Raw genomic sequence first — 21,198 nt, 5'->3', positions numbered from 1 at the left:
CTCCTATGGTATTTCAAAATGCTTGGTTCTTACACCGTTCTGGTTAATTTTTCCAGTCTTTGCTCAATAGATGTAATCTTGCAAAATGATATACATGCTTTAAACAGTACTGTCTTATCTGCCTGGCTTCTCCTTTTTTTCTCCCTTGCTTTTCACCTTTCAGATGGACTATCAAGACTTTTGTTGCTACAAAGACCTGTAGCAGTCATAGCAGAAGTTGTCAGTCCACGTTATCGTTCCAAATTAGCAAGGGTGAAAACAATCAAGGATTCCCTGAAAACAAAAACACTTCATTCCTGAGTGTTTGGGGAATGAAGAAGTGACAATATGGAAGCGCCCATACACAACATTAAAATAGGCCCATTGTAAACTATAGGCTAAAGTAATGGCTACTATAATGTAAGTTATTCTAATTTAGTTGTGGCAAATTCTAGATCAGTGGTCCCCAACCTTTTCAGCTTTGTGGATTGGTGGCAGTGGGGGGGGGAAGAGGATGGTACCACTTGCACAGCCCAAAGGTCTGCAGCCCAGTACTGGGTTGGCCTGGGGGTTGAGGACCTCTATTCTAGAACTAATTTACCTCATAGATGTACTGCCATGACTTCAGTTTATTACCAAGATTTAACAATATTTTTTCATAAATGGGGTATTTTCTCAATATCTTTTGATTTTCTCAATTTTCTTTTGATAGTTGCCTATTCCTCCCTACGGGTGAGACTTAATACTATCTAGAGGAAACCACATGGACTTTCCATTTATTATACCACAAACTGACTGTACAATATATCATGTAGAAATACCAAATTATACCTCTAAATAATGTCAGTGTTGAATTGTGACCTCCAGACCCTTAATAAACATCCAACAACCTTTGTTCTTTTGTGTTTAGTCAACCTGCAAAGCAAAAAAATAAATAAAAATAAAATCATTTAATCTTGTGATGACTAAATAATCTGTGATGATCTTGATCTGGAAAATTTTTCAATGATTATTTTGTTCTCATTCTGGCTTTGTGAGTTAAACAGCTGCAATTCTCAGTTGGACATCAGAACAATTTTCTGACTGGTAAGATGTGATTAAAATAGTTCTGACTGCCTCACAATGTGGTGGACTTTTCTTTATTCAAGATGTCTTTCACTTTGTTATTTTTCTTCTATGTCTGTTATTTTCATGAGATTGATTTGTTAGATTTAGGAGCCACAGGACTCCCAAAGGACTGGCTAAATTTATACTTAAAGTAAGAAAGCAATAAAAAAAATGCTAGAAAGAAGATCCAGACAGACATGACTTTTAAGATTTGTGGAACATTCTCAGAATTGGAGCTAAGCGCATCTCTGAGGAATATCATTCATAACTGCCCATGTGCCATGAAGGAATTTATAAGTGATAATAAGCAACTTAAATAGTACACAGAAGCTCACTGGCAACAAGTGAAGCTGTAGGAGCTGTAGTGACACATGGACATTCCAAGACATGCCAACATTGCCTGTGCTATTGCATTCTGGATCAGTTGCAACTTCTGAATAGTCATCAAGGCCAACCCCATGTAGAACGCAATACAGGAGTCTAAGCAAGAGATGGCTAGGGCATGTCTGATAATCTGAAGGGCTTCCTGATCCAGGAATGGATGTAACTGACAGACCAGATAAAGCTTTGTAAAACTCTCGATTTCAGCTGCAATGTGCATTCTAATCCCCAGATTTGCAAAGCCCCCCCCAATCCAGAGCCCCCCCAGTCTTGTCAGGACTGAGTCTGAGTCTATTTCTCCCCATCCAGACCCACAAAGCCTCCAGATACTGAGATAGGAATTGACTATTTGGCTGGTATAGCATTGAGAAGTATTACTAGGTATCACCCACATATTGATAATAATAGACTCCAAAAGATTAACTCACCCTGTGGTTTCATGTAGATGCTAAACAGGAGGGGAAGGAATGTCAAACCCTGAGGCACCCCACAAGTGAGAGGCTGTGGGTATGACACCTTTCCCACATCAACGTTGATTGGAACCAGCTGATGAGAGCCACCACAACACAGAGCCACCAACTCCTAAAACCACAACTGGCCAGAAAGATACTGTAATTGATGGCATTAAAAACATAGAGAGATTAAGGAACATCAGAATAGAGCACCACCCTCATCCCAAGTCATTCAGAGTTATCAGGAAGTACAAATAATGCTGTCTCCATACTGAATCCCAGATGAAATGGGTCAAGACAGTCAGCTTCTTCCAGGTTCCACTGTTACTTTTACCGTATTGGCTCCTTGCCTAATACAGATGGTCCTCAGTTAACAATGGCAACTGGGATCCGAATTGCCAACATTAAGTGATACTGTTAAGCAAATCTCCACAGGTCATTAAGCAATCATCTGACCATGTTCCCTAAAAAGGGAAAGTTGGCAGTTGTCCAAAATTGTCAGGTTTGACGGGGAAAACACCACCCATTCTCTCAAACAGGCTGATACCACTGCCTGGGCCCAAATATAGGTCACCTCCCAGTATATTGTGCTATTAAAGCTCTTCTGATTGAAGTTCTGATAGAAGTTTTTAGAGAGAAGCAAAGCTATTGAATGTTCTCTTGAGAATATATACTGACTAGTAGAATTCTACTGTAGAGTTTGGACTGACTTTGCATCATGCTATTGCATGCTTTGTTAAATAGTAACATATGCCACATACTACAGTTAATTGGTTTTCATAACTGTAGCCGCTGCCGCTACTGGTTCACCTGAACCAAGGTGAACCAGTAGAAACCCACCCCTGGTACACATGCTTTTTAATCACACATTCCTGCTAGCTGTAGGAGTTTTAGGATCAGGAGATACGATTTATAATAATAAAAAGGGATAGCTAGAATTAAAAGTTGGCAAATCTGAACTGGAGAGAACCAGCTTCTAAAGCCTTCAGGATTAAACTGATCTCAAAACAAATGATTCAGAAATTACCTGGAAATGTTCATTCTGCCCTGCCTGGGCTAGCATCCAGCTTGGAATGCTCATGAATCTCACATCAGAAACTTTTTCTCCGTTCCAGTTGATAAATTAGGTCCTCCTGTCCAAAATATCTGAATTTTGCAATTAGCTGTCTGAGATATGTTTAAAACATTACACTTTACACTTTGGCTATGTGCATAAATTGGACTCTGTGTGTGTGTGTGTGTGTGTGTGTGTGTGTGTGTGTGTGTCTATTTATGTATGTATCTCCACAGAAAAAAAAAGCAAGGCATTGGGGCATGAGCCCAAAATTTCAACTTAAATTTAATGTGTGATTTGCCCATCTTTTGCCAGAAGAAGAAACTCAATATTGTCTGCAAATAAGCCTCTTTACAGGGATATTTTTCTTTCACAGTTTTAATTCTAACTTAACTTCTGTGGTCCACATCCCATATTTAAAAGGTTCCTAAGGGGATATGTGTAAGTGTACTCACATGCCTATTGTCCCTTGTCACATTTTAGTTTTTTCATTTTGTTCGTTTGAATTTGTAGTTTTTGTTAGGCATATAAATAAATAAAATAAATGTGTCAGAGCAAGTATTTATCAATCAATCTACTTCAATGTGAGGTCTCCAAAACCTTTGGAATTATTTCTCTATAATTTCTGCAAATAGGGGAATGCTGCCTAGAGAGGTTAAATTAAAGTTCAACAGAACTGTAAGATAAACCATTTTGAAAAATTGTTGCAAGGTTTATGGATTTATTTTACTTTAGATGTTCTTACTTTAGTAAGATTTTTTTTTTATGGACTTGGGTTGCCTTGGCTTGTACCTTGCCTTAAAGCCAAGTTCAAAATCCTTGTCAGGTTCAACAATGATTTGACTTGTGAGATTAGAAGATTATGATATTTCATCTAGAAATCTGTTACACAATAGGATAAATATTTTTATGTTGTTTTTCAGCCATTTTCAGAAAGTGGAAATTCATATTGGAGGCTGTCTTGGAGGCTACCATTACATCTACAAGATAGCATAATTCTTATCCTATCAGACTCAGTACTGATTCTACAATGTCTAGTATAGATCCATTTCAGCAGATTATGGTAAGTGGATAATTGTTCTATTTTGATTACCCAAAATAATTATTTTAATTATGGTAACAAATATTAGGGCCTGCATGTTTTGAAATATAGAGATAGGAAAAATTTAAAATAAGGAAATAAAACGGAAAGGCACTGGGTTAAACTAAATCGTTCAAATTGATTGCTAGAAGGGCTAGAAATTCTATAAAAAGAAACTGTACTAACTGCACTATGGAATTCTGAAAACCTGTAGGAAATTAAAATATTTAGATATTTGAGCTTACAATATCCAAGCATTCCAGGGTCCTGGAACAAGTTCTTGCCATTTACACTGCAGAGATGCTCCAACTCCTAACAAAATATATATTTGATTTGAAAGCTAGCAAATAATAGTATTTATTTCAGAAGAAACTAAAGTAGATTAGGTTATTGGGGTTCATTTGAAATAAGTAATTGTTCTGATTCAGATATCACATTTTCTTAGTCTGCAAGCTGTGCTCGGAAGATCAGGAACATGGCAACTGTTTCTAGTTCTCATTTCTTCTGTCTTCCCTCAAAGCAAGATTTTTTATTCCCTTCTATGGTTTGCTATGGTTATTAGGCCTTTGTCAAGAAGTCCCAAGTAATCCTGAATCCTGATTGCTTATTTATTTCTTTGAGTGTTTGCAGCCAGTGTTGTTTAAACTGACCTAAGCTGACAGCAAGCTGTGGTTACAGCAAACCACTGGAAGGAGCCATGCTGGAGAGAGAGAAGGAAGCTGCAAAAGAAATACCCTGGCTGAACTTTCGATTCCTTATGCATCCTTTATATCTGATGATTGTAACCTTTTCCACAAGGATGTAGTCATTATATTCTTTTAAGTGCAACAACAGCTCATACTTACAAAACAGAATGGCTGTTTCACTTTGACTATACTTTTACCGGGTTAATGTTACCCAGAGCTGCTTTTGTCTATTTCACTCAACTTTAGTAAAATAAGGAAAATTATTTTAATTAGTAAATTAAATCGACATTCATAATTGTATAACTTTGAATATGCCTATGTAGGGCCGTATTTTAGATGAAAGTCATTTTTTCGTACTGCAGTTGTGAAGCCATTCCAAAATGTTAGAATATTTAGCAGACCAACAATTTAACAAAATCTGTAAATTCAGTGTAAGCTGTCCACCAACTGCTATCTTGCTGCCTGGAGCTCTCCATGCTGTAATAGAGAATGTATCAATTCCCATTATATATACGAAAGAGGTCTTTAAAAAAAAAAAACACAACCTAGATCAGTGATGGCTAACCTTTTTGCCATTGCGTGCCAAAAGCAGGGGGAGCACAAGGGGTCATGTGTGTGTGTGTGTGTGCCCGCCCACACCCATAATTCTATGCACCCCCCCATGCATGCACACACGACCCCCCTGCGCTCCCCTTCCTTTGGGCACGTGATGGCACGGTGGGCCCAGTAGGCCTGTTTTTCGCCCTTCCCAGGCTCCAGAGGCTTTCTAGGAAATTGGCAAATGGGCCGTTTCCGGCCTCTGGAAGGCCTCCAGGTGGGTTGGGAAGGCCGTTTTCGCCCTCCCTAGGCTCCTAGAAAGCCTCTGGAGCCTGGGGAGAGAGAAAAACAGGCCTTCCCCACATACCCTCACGCCCTCCGGAGGCAGGAAACAGATTGTTTCCCTACTCCGGTGGGCCCAGAAGGCCCGAAAATCAGCTGGCCAGTGCACACACTGAGTCACGTGCCCACTGATATGGTTCTGCGTGCCACAGGTTCGCCATCACAGATCTAGATTGTCTTCCAGATTAACTGTTTTGTATCTTCATGCTGTTGGTTTGGGCTCAAAGAGAAAGAGAAATTGGATATTGATTAAAATAATCAAGCTGTACCGTATGTTTATGTTTATGTTTATTAGATTTCTATACCGCCCTTCTCCTGAAGGACTCAGGGCGGTGTACAGCCATATTAAAACACATATAAATATACAAAATTTAAAACAATTTAAAATTGAATATATAAAAATTTGGCCCATAGATTAAAACATACATACACCCATTCTAAAATTCGTATTAGGCCAGGCCAGCTTGTTGGAACAAAAGGGTCTTCAAGGCGCGGCGAAAGGTACGCAAGTCGGGGATGAGATGACTCTCAAGGAGCACCTCATTCCAGACGGCTGGTGCCCCCACAGAGAAGGCTCTCCCCCTCGGTGTCGTCAGTCGGCATTGTCTGGCCGATGGCACCCTGAGGAGTCCCTCTCTGTGGGAGCGTATTGGCCAGTGGGAGGTTGTTGCTGGCAGCAGGCGGTCTCGTATATACCCCGGTCCTAAGCCATGGAGCGCTTTAAAGGTGGTGACCAACATCTTGAATCGCACTCGGAAGACCACCGGGAGCCAGTGCAGCTTGCGCAGGAGGGGTGTTACGTGGGTGAGCTGAGTCGCCCTCATAACCACCCGCGTGGCCGCATTCTGGACCAGTTGGAGCCTCCGAGCGCTCCGAGGGCATGAGTGACCGTGCTCAAGGCATCCCTGTCCAGAAAGAGATGCAACTGGTGTATCAGGCGAACCTGATAAAAAGCTCCCCTGGCCATGGCCGTGATATGATCTTCCGAGGACAGCCGTGCATCCAGGAGAACACCCAAGTTGCGAACCTTCTCTGAGGGGGACAAGATATCACCCCCAGTAGTCAGAGATGGAGCCAGCTGACTATACCGGGACGCTGGAAACCACAGCCACTCAGTCTTGGAAGGGTTGAGTCTGAGCTTGTTCCTCCCCATCCAGATCCGCACGGCCTCCAGGCACCGGGACATCACATCAAGGGCATCATTGGGGTAGTCCGGGGTGGAGATGTACATCTGAGTATCGTCAGCGTACTGATGAAACCTCACCCTGAAACCATGGCTCTCGCCCAGCGGCTTCACATAAATGTTGAACAAAAGGGGCAAGAGGACTGACCCTTGTGGCACCCTACATACAAGGCGCCTTGAGGTCGACCTCTGTCCCCCTGCCAACACAAACTGCGTACGATCGGAGAGGAAGGAGGAGAACTACCGTAACATGGTGCCCCCCACTCCCAACCCCTCCAATCGTCACAGCATGATACCATGGTCGATGGTATCAAAAGCCACTGAGAGATCTAATAGGACCAGGACAGAGGAACAACCCCTGTCCTGAGCCATCCAGAGATCATCAACCAATGTGACCAATGCCGTTTCCGTGCTGTACCCAGGCCTGAAGCCCAACTGGAATGTATCTAGATAATCAGCTTCATCCAGGTACTGGGGAAGTTGTCACGCCACCACACTCTCAACAACCTTCGCAACAAAGCAAAGGTTGGAGACTGGATGATAATTCGCTAATACATCCGGGTCCAGGGAAGGCTTCTTGAGGAGAGGCCTCACCACCGCCTCTTTTAAAGAGGGGGGGAAGAGACCCTCACTCAAAGAAGTATTAATAATCCCCTGGAGCCAGCTTCGTGTAACTGGGAGGCCAGCACCAACCAGGAGGGACACAGGTCCAATAAACATGTGGCAGGGCTAAGCCTACCCAGAATCCTGTCCTCATCCTCGGGAGTCACAAGATCAAACCCCTCCCAGATAACATTCTTAAGAGTATGTCCTAACAGTGGTTTGATTCTTAACTTGAAAGAAAGACTTCAAAATTTCTCATTATATTTGTAGAGAAGCACCTTCCATCAAGTTTTTACAGATGCAAACTAAAAATTTAAGTGATTACCCTGTTGCATTTTTGTTTCTGAAATTATAATTTCTGCTAAATAACTCTTTATTACTTTTAAGTTGCTGAAATACAACAAAAGGCATCTAGTTCTTATAAAATGAGGAACCCCAAAACATTAAGCATATGAAAACATCAATATATATCTACAAGAAATTCCATTGTGTACGTGCAAGAAACAAGTAACTGGGAAAATCCCTTCCAGAATAGGATTTCAGTTTCTATAGCTGAAGAGTACTAGGTTTCCTATCTTGCTGAACAATGTTAATATTTCATTCTGGTTAATTTTGTCTCACTTCTTTATCCATTTATATTTTGCTCAGTTTTGCACAATTATTTGTATGTCTTGAAAGTTGATGCTCTACTTGTTCCTTCTTGGTTCATTTTATTTATTTTGTTTTTTAATATAATTTTATTTGGGGTGTATTTTGGAATACACATATATCTTGCTTAGTGACCACAATTGGGGCTGGCAATTGTTGCTAAGGGCTGCAATCACTAATTGGAAAATCATGTAACCATGACTGGCTTATGACCGGCTCACTTCCAATTTGGTTGTTAGGTGAATCACTGTGGTTGATACGTGCAATTTTACTTCTGAGTTCCTCCTTAACTCTGCTTGTTGGAAGCTGGTTGTGATGTCCAGAAATAGTGACTGTAGGTCAGTGGGACATTTTGACAGTTATAAATGCATACCAGTTGTGAAGCACCAAAGTGGCAATCATGTGACCATGGGATGTTGTAACGGTTGTAAATGCAAGGATTTGGTTTTTTTATATTGTTGTAATCTTGAACGTCATTAAACAAAGCAGTTGGTAAGTGAGGACTAGTTGTAAACACAGATCAGGTAGAAATACATGCACTAAGAACCAATGGTCTTGTTTGCTGTCCTTTGATAGCACCTTGGTCATAATATTATTTAGTAGGAACAATGATCATCAGATCAAAGTGATATGGAGTTGTAAAATCAGGAGTTAATCACCACAAATTATCTTGTATTGGTAGCTCCTTTCAGTAGTTCATATCTGGGGCTTTCTGAGTAACCTCTGAAAAAACAAAACTTTTTTTGTTAAAAAAAGACACATTTAATAATTTCACCTTGAAGATATTAGTTTCTTTAGTTCTTTAATCTGTGGCAGCAAGTAAAACACCTATTAGATAAACTGGATGAATCATTTTTAATGTGATACTATTTGTTTTCAATATCTGGAAATTAGCTAAGTGTTTTGACTGCTTAACTTCATACGTTAGGGAAACAACAGTTACTGTAAAAATTATCACATGCTCTCAAATGCACATGTTTTCTACATGAAGTTCATATTCCTGTAACTGTAGTAACTGTACTTATTGTAGGGCAATAAGCTGACTTTGTATAAATATACAAGGCTATTGCTTAACGCACTGTAAGCCGCACTGAGTCTCCGGAGAAGGGTGGCATATAAATCAAATTAAAAAACAAAACAAAACAAACTGTAGTCAAACAAAAATTAAGCTTGAGTTGTATCCATATCCTATGGAAATAGTTGGCAAAACATGCTCACCAAGCAAGAAGGCCACAAATTCCTTCATCATAATGTTCTTCTAAAAATATCCTTCACTTTCTCGGATTTTTTAAAATTTGTAATGTGGGTTTGACTCTTATGGCAGTCATATCCTTCTGAGACAACTAATAATTCTCAAAAAGCAATGTTGATGCAATAAGAGTTTTTCCCACTTCTTTTTCCCTCCTTTTTATTTGAGGTTTGACTTAATGGGGCAAAAGAAATGGAAGTGGAATATTGCAAGTTGGGGTGAATAAAGTAGTAGTCATACTGTTCACAGATGCTTTGACATAAGCTTTGACTGCCATCTCCTGGATAAAGGGTTCAAGTTGGAAATATAACAATATGGTTTCTCCTCGCTTTATGCAAATTTTCTACTATGCAATTGATCATTTTCATCCAAGAATTAGCTTTATGTAAAAATAATTTGCCATTCTATAATTTCATGATAGGACTTTTCCCCACCAAACCTGTTTGAACATTTTCCCGCCAAAATCTTTTTTCTGCCGTCACACATGCTATGAGGTGGTTATACCTCCCTCCCTCCCTCCCTTATATAAAATAAAATATATAAAATAAAAACAGCAATTGGACATAATTTGGAACAGCTTATAATTCTCCAAAGAGGGCCAGATATTTCTCTTTTTTTGCATATAAATATTATGTCTCATTATTCAAGTAGATAAAGCTCATGGATCTCCATCATTCATTAATAGGTGGAATCAGGCTGCTGAGCAGATAACTGCAGTATAGTTTAAAAGATAGTGGCTCTTTTCCCCCTGAGCAATCCGATAATGTTTGCCTTTGCATTTTTCTGACTCTACCAGCAATCCCTTAAGCGATTACATTGTTAGGATCTGCTCTGATTGTTATCATCAACCAAGATAGCAAGATCGTACATGATTTTTTTTATTGCTTGGATTTGGTCCTGTCACTCAACAAAATCCGACCAGCCAACAGAGAGATAGTTTTTGTTTCTTTGTTCTTGTCCATGTTAATCTTGCCCATGGCTGTTCTTAGGAAGAAAATTTCCAAATTCTCTTTGATTCCATCAACAGTATTCTGGTCTGAGGAGGGCAGAAGGATCAGGGCAGTTATATATCTCAGCCCGCACACCCTTTCATCATTCAGCCTTACTAGCTGTTGCAGTAATTGACATTTTTGCATGAAAGTCATATCAGTTCATTTCTAACCACAGTTCAAAATGCTGGGGCAAGCCTTTTAACTCTACAGGATCCAAGTAGTGGAATGAATGTGGCTTTTCATAGCATGTAAGTAAGAAAAATTTGCCCCTCACTACCACTAGCAGGATGTTACCATGAAAATGTTTGTGAAAATCCTGCTAGTAGTGATTGTAAGGAATAAATCTTTCTGACCTCATTCAAGGAATGTTCTTTCCAGAATAGGCTGCTTGGCACCAATTTGATAATCTTTTCAGTATCATCAAAAATATTAAAGGTTCCTTTAATTATCGAATTACAAATTTTCAAATTATTAGGTTTATTTTTTTGTGGACGTAAAAACTATTTGGAATATATCAATATAACATAAAAACTATTTTGAGTATATCAATGCAGTAATATCAGCATTAATATGACTACATAATCCAACTATAATAAATAGCAAACTATATGATTGAAATTAGTTAAGTTAATAATAAGTTGCCTATCTGGTCATTTCTCAGTTTGCAAACATTGACAGATTGCTGTCTGTCTCTTGAAGCAGAACACACTTCCTATATTTTGTTCTATATTTTGGTTTCCCTAAATATATTGTAATATATTTGCTATGCAGGCAATAATAGGAGTTACACTTTGATTCATTTGGGGGATATAAGATGGAGAAAGTTGCTTTCTTGCTTTGCATGGAAATGACAAGTTTCATTTTGGATTCCCACAAGATTGAGGCAAAAGCAAACTCTTCCTTTGCATCTTCCCTTAAAGCTGACTGTCGGGGTGCAGATGGACAATTCTTCCTTCTTAATCTAAACATTGCCTGCAAAGATTTTTGAAATTTGGCAGACAGTAAAGGAGATTAGGGTGAATATCTTAGAATATGTCTAAGCTTGATGGACTGATTGATGGACAAAGTTTTGTTTTGTTTTTTTTTGCACAGGACATGCTGTTGAAAAAGTTACCCAAACTTGCAAAGTTAGAAAATCACTGCTATAAGTCCATATAGTCATGAATACAGGTCTTTTTGTATATTTGTGAGTTGCATTCTATGATATTTAGGCATCATAAAAAATTAATCAAATCAAAAAGTATATTTTTCTCATGGGTGGAAGGTGCCTGCAAATGTACTTAAAAGTTTGCAAATGTATCTAAAAGACTCTTGTAAAATCAGTGTCTACCTCTATGCAGTGCTCTTGCTGACTAATGACATATTTGAACAGTACCTGTGCTTGAAGGGGAGGAGAGTTAATATGATGAAACTCAAACTCAAATACAAAGAGGAAGAAAATAACCACAGATGAATAGGAGTAGTAGCAGTCAGCTGAAGAGAAAATAACTTTATAATACACAATGCTGTGTGTTCCGGTGTGTACTTAATTTTCTTTGGGGGAGGAAAGGGGAACTGTAGGTTAGCTGAAAACTCATTAAAGAGCTGCTACTTTTCTATTGGTTCCTAATCTATTGTTATTTGACATTTAGGTGGAACATCAGTATTCACACAAATTTACTGTGACAGTTAAGCAAGCTAAAAATGTCACCAAGGGGGCTTTTGGAGATATGCGTAAGTATCACTTTAGTGTTATTTGTATTGTATTGTTTTCTTTTCAGTTCTTACCACATGAGTTTAGAGAGGTATGTTCTTAAGGTATGACTGATTTTCAAATTAATTTTTGCTGCTTCAGAAATTTGAAATGTAACACGCGTATGTTATATTAAATAAATAAATTGAATGCAGATCTGATACCAAATTGAGTCATTTTAGAGCTTTATTGGTGGAGATTCTTAGGGCTACAAACTTACAATGCCTTTGCAGAACTGATAACATTTTTTTCTTCCAGGCTTTCCAGATAAGGAAAAGTCTAGGTAGAGGTTGAAGGAAACATGAAGAGGGTAATTTTGTCACTGACAGCTCTGACCTTTAATAAACCTGAAATTTTTTATCTGGAATCTCCCCTATGGGGTTTTCAGAGAAAATTATTCTTTTTTTTTTTTTTACTGCTTTCATCTCTTAGAAACAGGAGTATTATAAGTAGTGTTTTCGTGAAAGACCACTTCACTTTGAATTCGAGTGTGCATAAACCATAAAATACAGTGATATGGAATGGGCAATGGATGGATTCTGATTATAACTTTGTTGAAGTAGAGGGAGAGGAAAGTCACTTTTGGTGGATGACTCTGTTGGATTCTATTTTTCCTTTGTAAAAAAGGGCTTGTAAGTGTTGTGCAAAGATTATCATCATCACCACCACCATCTTTCCTCTTAAAATGCTCATGTGACCATGCAATGTGTCGTATGTTCAGTTGATTATTAAGGAGAAAGGTTGTGCTAGAAGCCTGCTCTGATGTCATCCTGAGTGGAGATAAATCCTTTTCATGTAGTTTCAATGGGGAAAAAGGAAAGTCCTACTTGGTTGCTGATCAGTGAGTTCTATTTACTTGCACCTGAACAGTTACAGCTGGAATTTTTGGTCTTCTTAAGATGATCATCTGACCACACATTCTTGTGCTGTGATACAATCATTTAAAGATGTAGTAAGATATCAGTGATACTACATTTTTTATTCATGAATAGGTGGACCAAAATCCAGAATTTCCTAGTTTGCTATGTGACAAATTAGATTCCAAAGAATTCATGATATGAATGTTTCAATTACCAGTTTTTTTAAAAAATAAATTAAAATGAAAAATATTTAGAAGAAACTCTGTGCACTACTTTGTCTGAAATTTACAGTAAACCTCCCATTAGCTTTTTCTAATTGTTTCCAATTCTATTACATTATGAAAAATGGTTTAGCCATTTCTTTATGTCAGATTGCAGTCAGTGAGAGATTTGGAATTCTAAGCTGAAAATCACATACTGAACCTGGTTACATCCAGTTTGTGACAGCTGCCAGTAAAAATCAGTTCCAATAAACCCCCAATTACAAGAATATAAATACATTTGCAAAAACGTTATCAAAAATCCCTAAAAATTATTTATAAATAACAGTGTCAAATAATGAAATTTCAGAAAGACAAAATCAAAATACCATCCACCAAATAAGAATCATAACAGAGAAAGCTAGAATATAAAAACAGTTTTCACATAACTGAAGATGGACAAAATCCAAGTCCCATTGAAGAAAGAAAATTGAAGAAATCCAAGTCCCATGATCTGAGCTCCAGGTTCAGCATCCAGAGGTCACAACACATGTCTTTATTGTTGCCAAGAAAACTACAACAACATTTTTATATAAGCAGGGGCAGTCAAGTACCATTTGAGGGACTTCATATTGCTTTTCAGTTTTTCTCATATCTCTGGTTTCCTTTTGAGGAGCTGCATTAAAATAACAAATAATATAATAGTGCAATCTATGTTGCAATTGTTTATAGGAAAATATTCAATTGAATTATGGTTAAAAACATTTCCTGTGAACATTGATAAAGTTTTGGACTGACCTTGCTTTATCATTTGATTTACATTTCTGATTTTAGAACAACTTATCTAAACAGCTGCCTTTTCTTTTTGTTTTCCTTCAGTTTGATATAATGGTTAAGATCCTGGCATAGAAACAGAAGATTGTGAGTTGTAGCCCTGCCTTAGGCATGAAATCTAGCTGTATGACTTTGGGTCACTCTCTCTCTCTCAGCCCAACCCATCTCACAGGGTTCTTGTTGTGGGTAAAATAGGTAACTCACCACCTTCAGTTACCTAAAATAGGTAACACACAACTATCAGTTACCTATGAAGTAATAAAGGTAGGATAAAAATCTAATAAATAAAAAATAATTTATCCTGATTTCTTTTTTTTTTTTGTTTTCTAAATTTTGTCTGCAGAAGAATGCATTTAAGTAAAACACATTTCATCACCCGGAATATTTCTGTTTTTTTCCTTTTATTACCTCACTTTCATTAAGCCCATAGTAGAGTACCTCTACTACTTGTTAATAACAGAACTGAGCATTCCTCAGTTCTTTTATTAACGAATTGTATTCATAGCAGCTAGTAATTAAATTAGAAGATTGTTTAAAAGCTTAATTAGAAGATTCTATTAATCCCTTTTTCATTTTCAAAAATACACATTTAGTTCTGACCTAACAAATTTGAATGTTAGAATGTTAGTAAAAGAAATGTTGTTTGTAGTGAGTCTGGAAACTGGATTCTGAAACAGGCTATTAAAACATGTATTTTCCATTCAACCAGTCAACAAGCCATCAATCTTCATACAGCTTGCTGAAGCTGATTACATCGCATTTTCTTAAGGGCTAAGGTTGCAAAATTAACTAGAGATCAGAATGTGATTGGAATTATAGCTTTAACTATGTTTAGCTTCGGTCTTCTACGCCAGTATATTTTTTATCATAGGAATACCTTTTCATTAATATGTGTATAATAAAATTTTAAAAAGTATCTGATTTGAAAGCAGAATGGCTTTATGATAGTGTAACTCAACCAGCCAAATAAAGATAAGATCCAATTTTACTATGCACTCATCTAAAAAATATGAACACTGTTCAAGCTTTGAGCAAACAGGCATCAGCAAGCATCAGCATTCATAAGGAGGTATCCTCATAGGGAAAAAAAAACCACCCCAGAATGTCTGCTTTATAAAATCATCACAATAAAAATAATTTAAAATGTACTCAACAATATACAAGCCTATTTGAAAAAGAACGTACTTTTGACTTTTGATGACTTATATTGCTGGTCACTCTTTTGGACAAATTTTCATTCTGGAAGTTAAGAAACCTTATATAAGACAGAATGCTACTAAAAAGACTTTGTTCTGCTACATCAGAATCTGTGCCATGATCATAGCATCTTATTACAGTGTGCTTTCCCTGCATTATTCTCACCTGCTGCTACTTCAAAGCTCATCCAGCACAATCTTTTCCCAATTGAGCATTACCTGTGCTAAATACTCAGGAAATCTACCAACACTCGGGATGGGGCAGGGGAGTTGGAGTCCTTTACACTGTAGTTGCTCCTACTTTCTTCTTCCTGAAAGCAGAGATGATAGCAAAATATGAATGTTCTTTGAGATATAGTAGCTCTTACTCCAAAGTTTTCAGGGAGTAAATCTTTTGATTCAGATGATACTGTGGGATTTGGGATGAGAATGTCCTGCCGTTAATTCACAATTTTCTATGCCTGGGATTAGGTTGGTTTTTTTTTTTTTTTTTTTAGAGATGATGAATGCTGTTCATACATTGTGGGTAGTAAAAAGGCTTAACTATAAAACAAGTTTGTTATTCGGACATAGGATGAATTTATCCATATACTCATTAATATCCTATTAATGAGACTATCAGAGTGGCTTCATATTCAAAGTGGCTACATATGTCTGTAAAGTCCTGTATTGGATTTTTCCACCTGATGATCTCCTGACAGTCCTAAATTGAGAGCAGATGCATATATTTGCCTGCAGAAGGGATAAGTCATTGTTTCACAATGTCAGATAAATAGTTCAATTAGCATAAGGCTATAATTAGCATGCTTGCTCTTGGGCATTAATTTAGCCAAACTTTGACTGCTGATATATGCATGAATGTCTATACTCTTTCTCTTTACATAAGAGTGATGTGAAGGCACAGCAGTTAAGACACTGGTCTTGTCAGCTGGAAAGCTGACAGCTCAGGTTTGAGACCCAAGTGCCACAGAATGGGATGAGCTCCCATCGTCACTCCAGCTCCTGCTAATCTAGCAGTTTGAAAGCATTCAAATGCAAGTACATAAATAGGTACCACTTTGGTGGGAAGGTAGCAGTGCTCTGTGATGTCATGCTGGCCATATGACCGTGGAACTGTCTTCAGACAGTGCTGGGTCAATGGCCTTGAAATGGAAATCATCCCCTATAGTTGGCAACAACTAGTGGAGTAAAATCTGCAGGAACTCCTTTACTTTTACCTTTTTCTCTGTATATGCTATTATGCTTAATACGGGAGATGTTTTTTTGGACCTATTTACTGATTCTTTAATTCATTTTAGTGTGTTTAGTTTGTTTTCTCCTTACTAAGTAAAGCTAATCAGATGGATAATGGTTGTATCAAACTTGATGACCACTTTATGTTATTGCAAGAGTTGTATAACTTTCATATAGTTTTATATATGATATATAGTTTTAAATAGATATCATATAAAACTTTTACATAGTACTTTTTTTACATAGTACTTTTATAGTATCTCTTTAGAAATCAGTTCTTAAACAGCATGTAAAAAATAGGTTTAAGGAATATGATGTTATGGCTGGCCTACAGGTTTTCAGAGAAGCTATTGCTGATACCATCATGTTCTTATTTTATTACAGTAGACACTCCTGACCCCTATGTGGAGCTCTTTATTCCCACAGCACCCGACAGCAGGAAGAGAACAAACTATATCAACAACAATGTGAATCCTGAGTGGAATGAAACTTTTGAGATAATTTTGGATCCCAACCAGGAAAATATTCTGGAGGTACTAGTACAAATATCTGTAGGGAAAAGGACTCATGCGGTGTGGATACTATATTAAAAATATTAAATGCAATGTCAAAAGAGGCAGACTAATTCAGCAACTGTGTGTGTTAAGTACCCTTGTTCTATCTCTATCTATCCATCATCTTAAGGTGGTATGCTTTATGACTTTCTACCCTGTTTCCCCCCAAATAAGATATCCCCTGATAATAAGCCTAATCGGGCTTTTGAGTGCATGGCAATAAGGTCAAGCACTTATTTCAGGGTTCAAAAAATATAAGACAGGGTCTTATTTTGGGGGGAAACACAGGTATTATAAATGAAAGCTTACTGAATGAAACAATCTAAGGGCTGATATTTGCTTTTCTACATGGCATGAATGTGTATTTAATCACATTAGCCTCTTCTTTGTCTGTCTCTGTCTGTCTCTATATCTATCTATCCATCATCTACCATCTATCTATCTATCTATCTATCTATCTATCTATCTATCTATCTATCTATCTATCTATCTATCTATCTATCTATCTATCTATCTTATCTGTCTGTCTATCACATCTCTCTCTCTCTCTCTCTCTCTCTCTCTCTCTCTCTCTTCTAAACCACCCACCACCCATCTCCCTTGCAGAGGGACACCTTCAGTCTAAAGTTATATAGTCCAAATTGCAAGGAGACGTAGACCTAGTGTGCAAAGAGAGAAAGGCATTTGGAGAATGGAAAAAAGAAATTAAACTGGGGAATCTAAAAGGATTAACTTGGACAGTGTGTTTCTGAGCACCTTTTCTACCATTGTGAAATAACACTAACCAAAATGATAAGTATAAAATGACAAGATGAAACAATCTTGTGAGCAGAGATTTGGGCATTTAATAGTCTAAGCCCATTTCTTTTGATGAAGTACTTTCACAAGTATAAAATATTATGAGAAACAGTAGGAATCACAGAGCTAAGATTAACACACAGACACCCGCACACGCCCACACACACACACACACGTGCGTATACATCTAAAATATACAGGCCGTCTATAATATACTGTAATATAGATCAGAATGAGAAAGTTCCAATATGAATTTCTCATTTCAAAAATACACGCTTTATTGCAGCTGGTCTACAGCTTCTGAATGTCAGTCTAGCTTGAAATGAGCTTTGTAATATTACTTATTTCTCCCTTTCTAAGTAAATGAGCCCATTTGAGAAAGGATAAAGGGAAGAACAACAGGGAGGGGAATGTTCTAAAGAGAGGCAAAATATTGGGTTCATCAGAAATAATTTTTCTACAGAGTATGACATTTTGTTTGCTTTCTGAACAGAATAATTAGTTATCTCCTGCCTTTAGCATATAAAATCAGAAGTTTGTATTTTTACAAAATATTATAGCATTATATGACAATCAGGAGTAAATATCAGTTTGGCCAATCTAATTTATGTCCAATAGGTATACAACTATGTCCATTCATCCTGAAGAACTAGTTGCTGGTCTAACATAATTTTAGTACTAATAATTTGTAAAAATACAAATATTTTTTTCAAAACTATCGTGTGTGCAATCTCTTAGTATAATTGTTTTGCCATTTTTGGTAAAGGTTTACAGATTTTCCAGTTAAAAAAAAGTAGAAATATTTAACCAATATTGCTTTGTTGACTTGAAGTGAAATAAATTGGTAACAAAATGCGTTTTTAGATCTTTAATCAATCCAATGTATGTTGAAAATTAACTTAAAGTTTTGTTTACTAAGCATGTTTGCTTCATTTTTAAAAAGTCTTCTTTTACATTTGTTTAGGATATGAGAAGGTTCAGTTTAAGTGTATCTTTTTTCAGATTACCCTTATGGATGCAAATTATGTGATGGATGAGACTATTGGTACAGCAACTTTTCCCATTTCATCTTTGAAAATTGGGGAGAAAAAGCAAATCCCATTCACCATTAATAAAGTAAGTTCCAAAATCAACATGGTCACTTTCCAAGGTTATAAGTCGAGGATCTAAAATCTAGAATCTAGTGATTATACACAAATGATGTTCTTTACTTCTCTTAAACATTTCTGGTACTGAAAATGATGCGATCTGTTGAAACTACAAAGATTACAAAATTATGACTGGGATATTGAGGATATGTATCAAACCACATATTTTATTTTATTCTTTGAAGCTTTTCAAAGAGTGCTAATCTTAGTATTTTTTTAATAACAGATTTACCTGGCTGAAGCCACTGCTGTAGGCAGTGTCTTAAAATGAAATTTATTTTGTAGTCCAGTTTGCACAGATGGATGCACAACACACATGTTGATAGCTGCAGTTGTGAAGAGCCATCCATGAGAAGCCATAAGCCATGTTTAAATGTACTTACATTTTGCTATCCCAGATTTTTTAGTCCTTCATTTGTAGTGTCAAGACCTGAGCCATGTTCATATATCAATTGAACAGCATCTAGTTTTTTTCATAACTGGATTGCTGAATCTGGTGTTTGTTCAATTTTGGATAATAGCCATACTTTGAAAAATGAATTTGATTTGAAAAGATACCTGTCAAGTTTTTCTATTGTCTGATTTTGATAGTTTGCATGAGTCTAGATTTTAATTCCTTTTTTTGATATGGATGGAATGTGTTACTTCATTTTTTTCTCTCAGTTCCTATCAGTAATGCATTTCAAAATCACTTCCCAGATAAAATTGCCCTGATTACTTATGCAATATGGCAGTACTATTTATTATCTGCACTCTATGTAACAGCATTGCAAAAATATCATATTACATTGGTTATAAGATGAACTCCATTACATTTTTTTTACTAAGTCATATATTATTCCTTCTCTTAGGAACATATATTGATTTTTTTCCCGTGTCTTTCAGAGAATATAAGATGTAAAACTTCCCTTGGCCCAGCCACCCTCCCCTCCCAATCTCTTTCCTCCCCTCCCCTCCTCTCTTTAATATGAAATTATTCTGCAGTTTGTGTTTTTGTGATCCAAATGGTGGGTGAATATGAGATAGTATTCAACTGTATTGATAATGTATTGAGACCAAGGAAATATATTTATGTTTATTCTTAAAAATAGTTCATACCACTTCTTGATATAAGTAAAAACTTCTTGATTTAAGTAAAACAAAAGTATGAAATATAAATAACAAAGTTTTTTGAGAAAAATGTAGTGGCTTAAAAAAGGCTTTTAAAGCCTGGAAAGTTAGAAAAAAATATAAACTGGTAGGTGATTAATGTTAGGTGAGACTCCTTTGTTTATAAGACAATAGATCACAAATTTCTTGACAAAAATTGTGATACAATTATAACATTGCTTGTTTAGGTTATAGAAGTCATATTGGAGGTCTCTCTTGAAGTTTGGTAAGTAATCTTTGTATTCACAAAGTGTATTTTCAGAAATGATAGCACTGAGACATGTCTTCCTTTTTTGTGCAATTATGATGTATAAACTGTATCATAAAGATCTATTGGACTACAATGACATAGGATTGAGAATCCATTGAGATTGGCAGTATTGTCTTGTTGATGTCAGCGTAGGATATTGCTGTAGTTTAGTTCTATGTATATTTATTTGGCAGTCCTGTATTTTGTGTTATCTGTAGTTATGTTCCACTGAATTCCCCTGGCATGTATCCACAAGCATGATTTATGCTATCTTGGTACTATAATTTGGCCTGAAACTGATGGCAGTGAAGCCAGACAATTCACTTCCTTCTGAGCCTTTTGGAGCTGCAAGCATTACCAACATATTTAAAAATTCAGCACTTTAAATATTATTAAACCATCATTTAAGTGGCATTACAGAAAGTCCATGCTTGAGCAGGACATTATTGGCATAGAACTTAAGTAGATTAAATTGTTTGTTCTTTAAGTGGGAGTTTTAGGACTAAACAGGTGTTTTGCTCAGCAGCTCTTCAACAGACCTCCGTTTCAGCATGGCTCTGTGTGATGAAGAGAAGGACTTCCGACAGCAGCGGAAAACTAGAGTAATGCATCATCTGAACAAGTTATTGGGAGCTGATTTGGCCTCCATTCGTGATGTAAGTCTGGAGGGCTTATATCCGTGATGGCAAACCTATGGCACATGTGCCAGAGGTGGCGCGCAGTGCCTTCTCTGATGGCACACAAGCTGTCGCCTCAGTTCAGCTCTGCTGCACATGCATTCGCACCTCTCGCCAGCCAGCTAGTCATCGGGTCTCTGCTGCACATATGGGGGGCATGTGTGTGGGGGTGTGCATGTGTGGGGGTAGGACACATGTGAGGGGCCATGTGCACATGTGTAGGGGCAGGGGGCACGCAGGGGTGGGGTGCATGCAGGGGGCCACATACATTGC

General features: G+C 37.3%; 1 protein-coding gene across 4 annotated transcripts in view; it reads left to right on the top strand.

Moving 5' to 3' along the window:
* Positions 1-21,198, top strand: part of PLA2G4A (phospholipase A2 group IVA) — a 75,588-nt gene that overhangs the window by 16,910 nt on the left and 37,480 nt on the right. For 3 of the 4 annotated variants that reach the window (XM_087890090.1, XM_087890092.1, XM_087890091.1), the window contains exons 2-7: positions 3,897-4,036; positions 11,926-12,007; positions 16,734-16,882; positions 18,704-18,817; positions 20,187-20,224; positions 20,775-20,904. In XM_087890090.1, coding sequence (XP_087746216.1) covers positions 4,004-4,036; positions 11,926-12,007; positions 16,734-16,882; positions 18,704-18,817; positions 20,187-20,224; positions 20,775-20,904 — 546 coding nt within the window. In that variant the 5' untranslated portion in view covers positions 3,897-4,003. Of the gene's footprint in view, positions 1-3,896; positions 4,037-11,925; positions 12,008-13,965; positions 14,185-16,733; positions 16,883-18,703; positions 18,818-20,186; positions 20,225-20,774; positions 20,905-21,198 lie in introns of all 4 variants that reach the window. The other variant, XM_087890093.1, reaches the window with a different exon arrangement.

This window comes from Pantherophis guttatus, chromosome 3, assembly GCF_059756535.1.
Source record: "Pantherophis guttatus breed Tessera chromosome 3, ASM5975653v1, whole genome shotgun sequence".
NCBI classification, from domain to species: domain Eukaryota; kingdom Metazoa; phylum Chordata; class Lepidosauria; order Squamata; family Colubridae; genus Pantherophis; species Pantherophis guttatus.
Note: the sequence above shows the minus strand (reverse complement) of the source record. Positions and strands in the feature narration are given on the sequence as shown.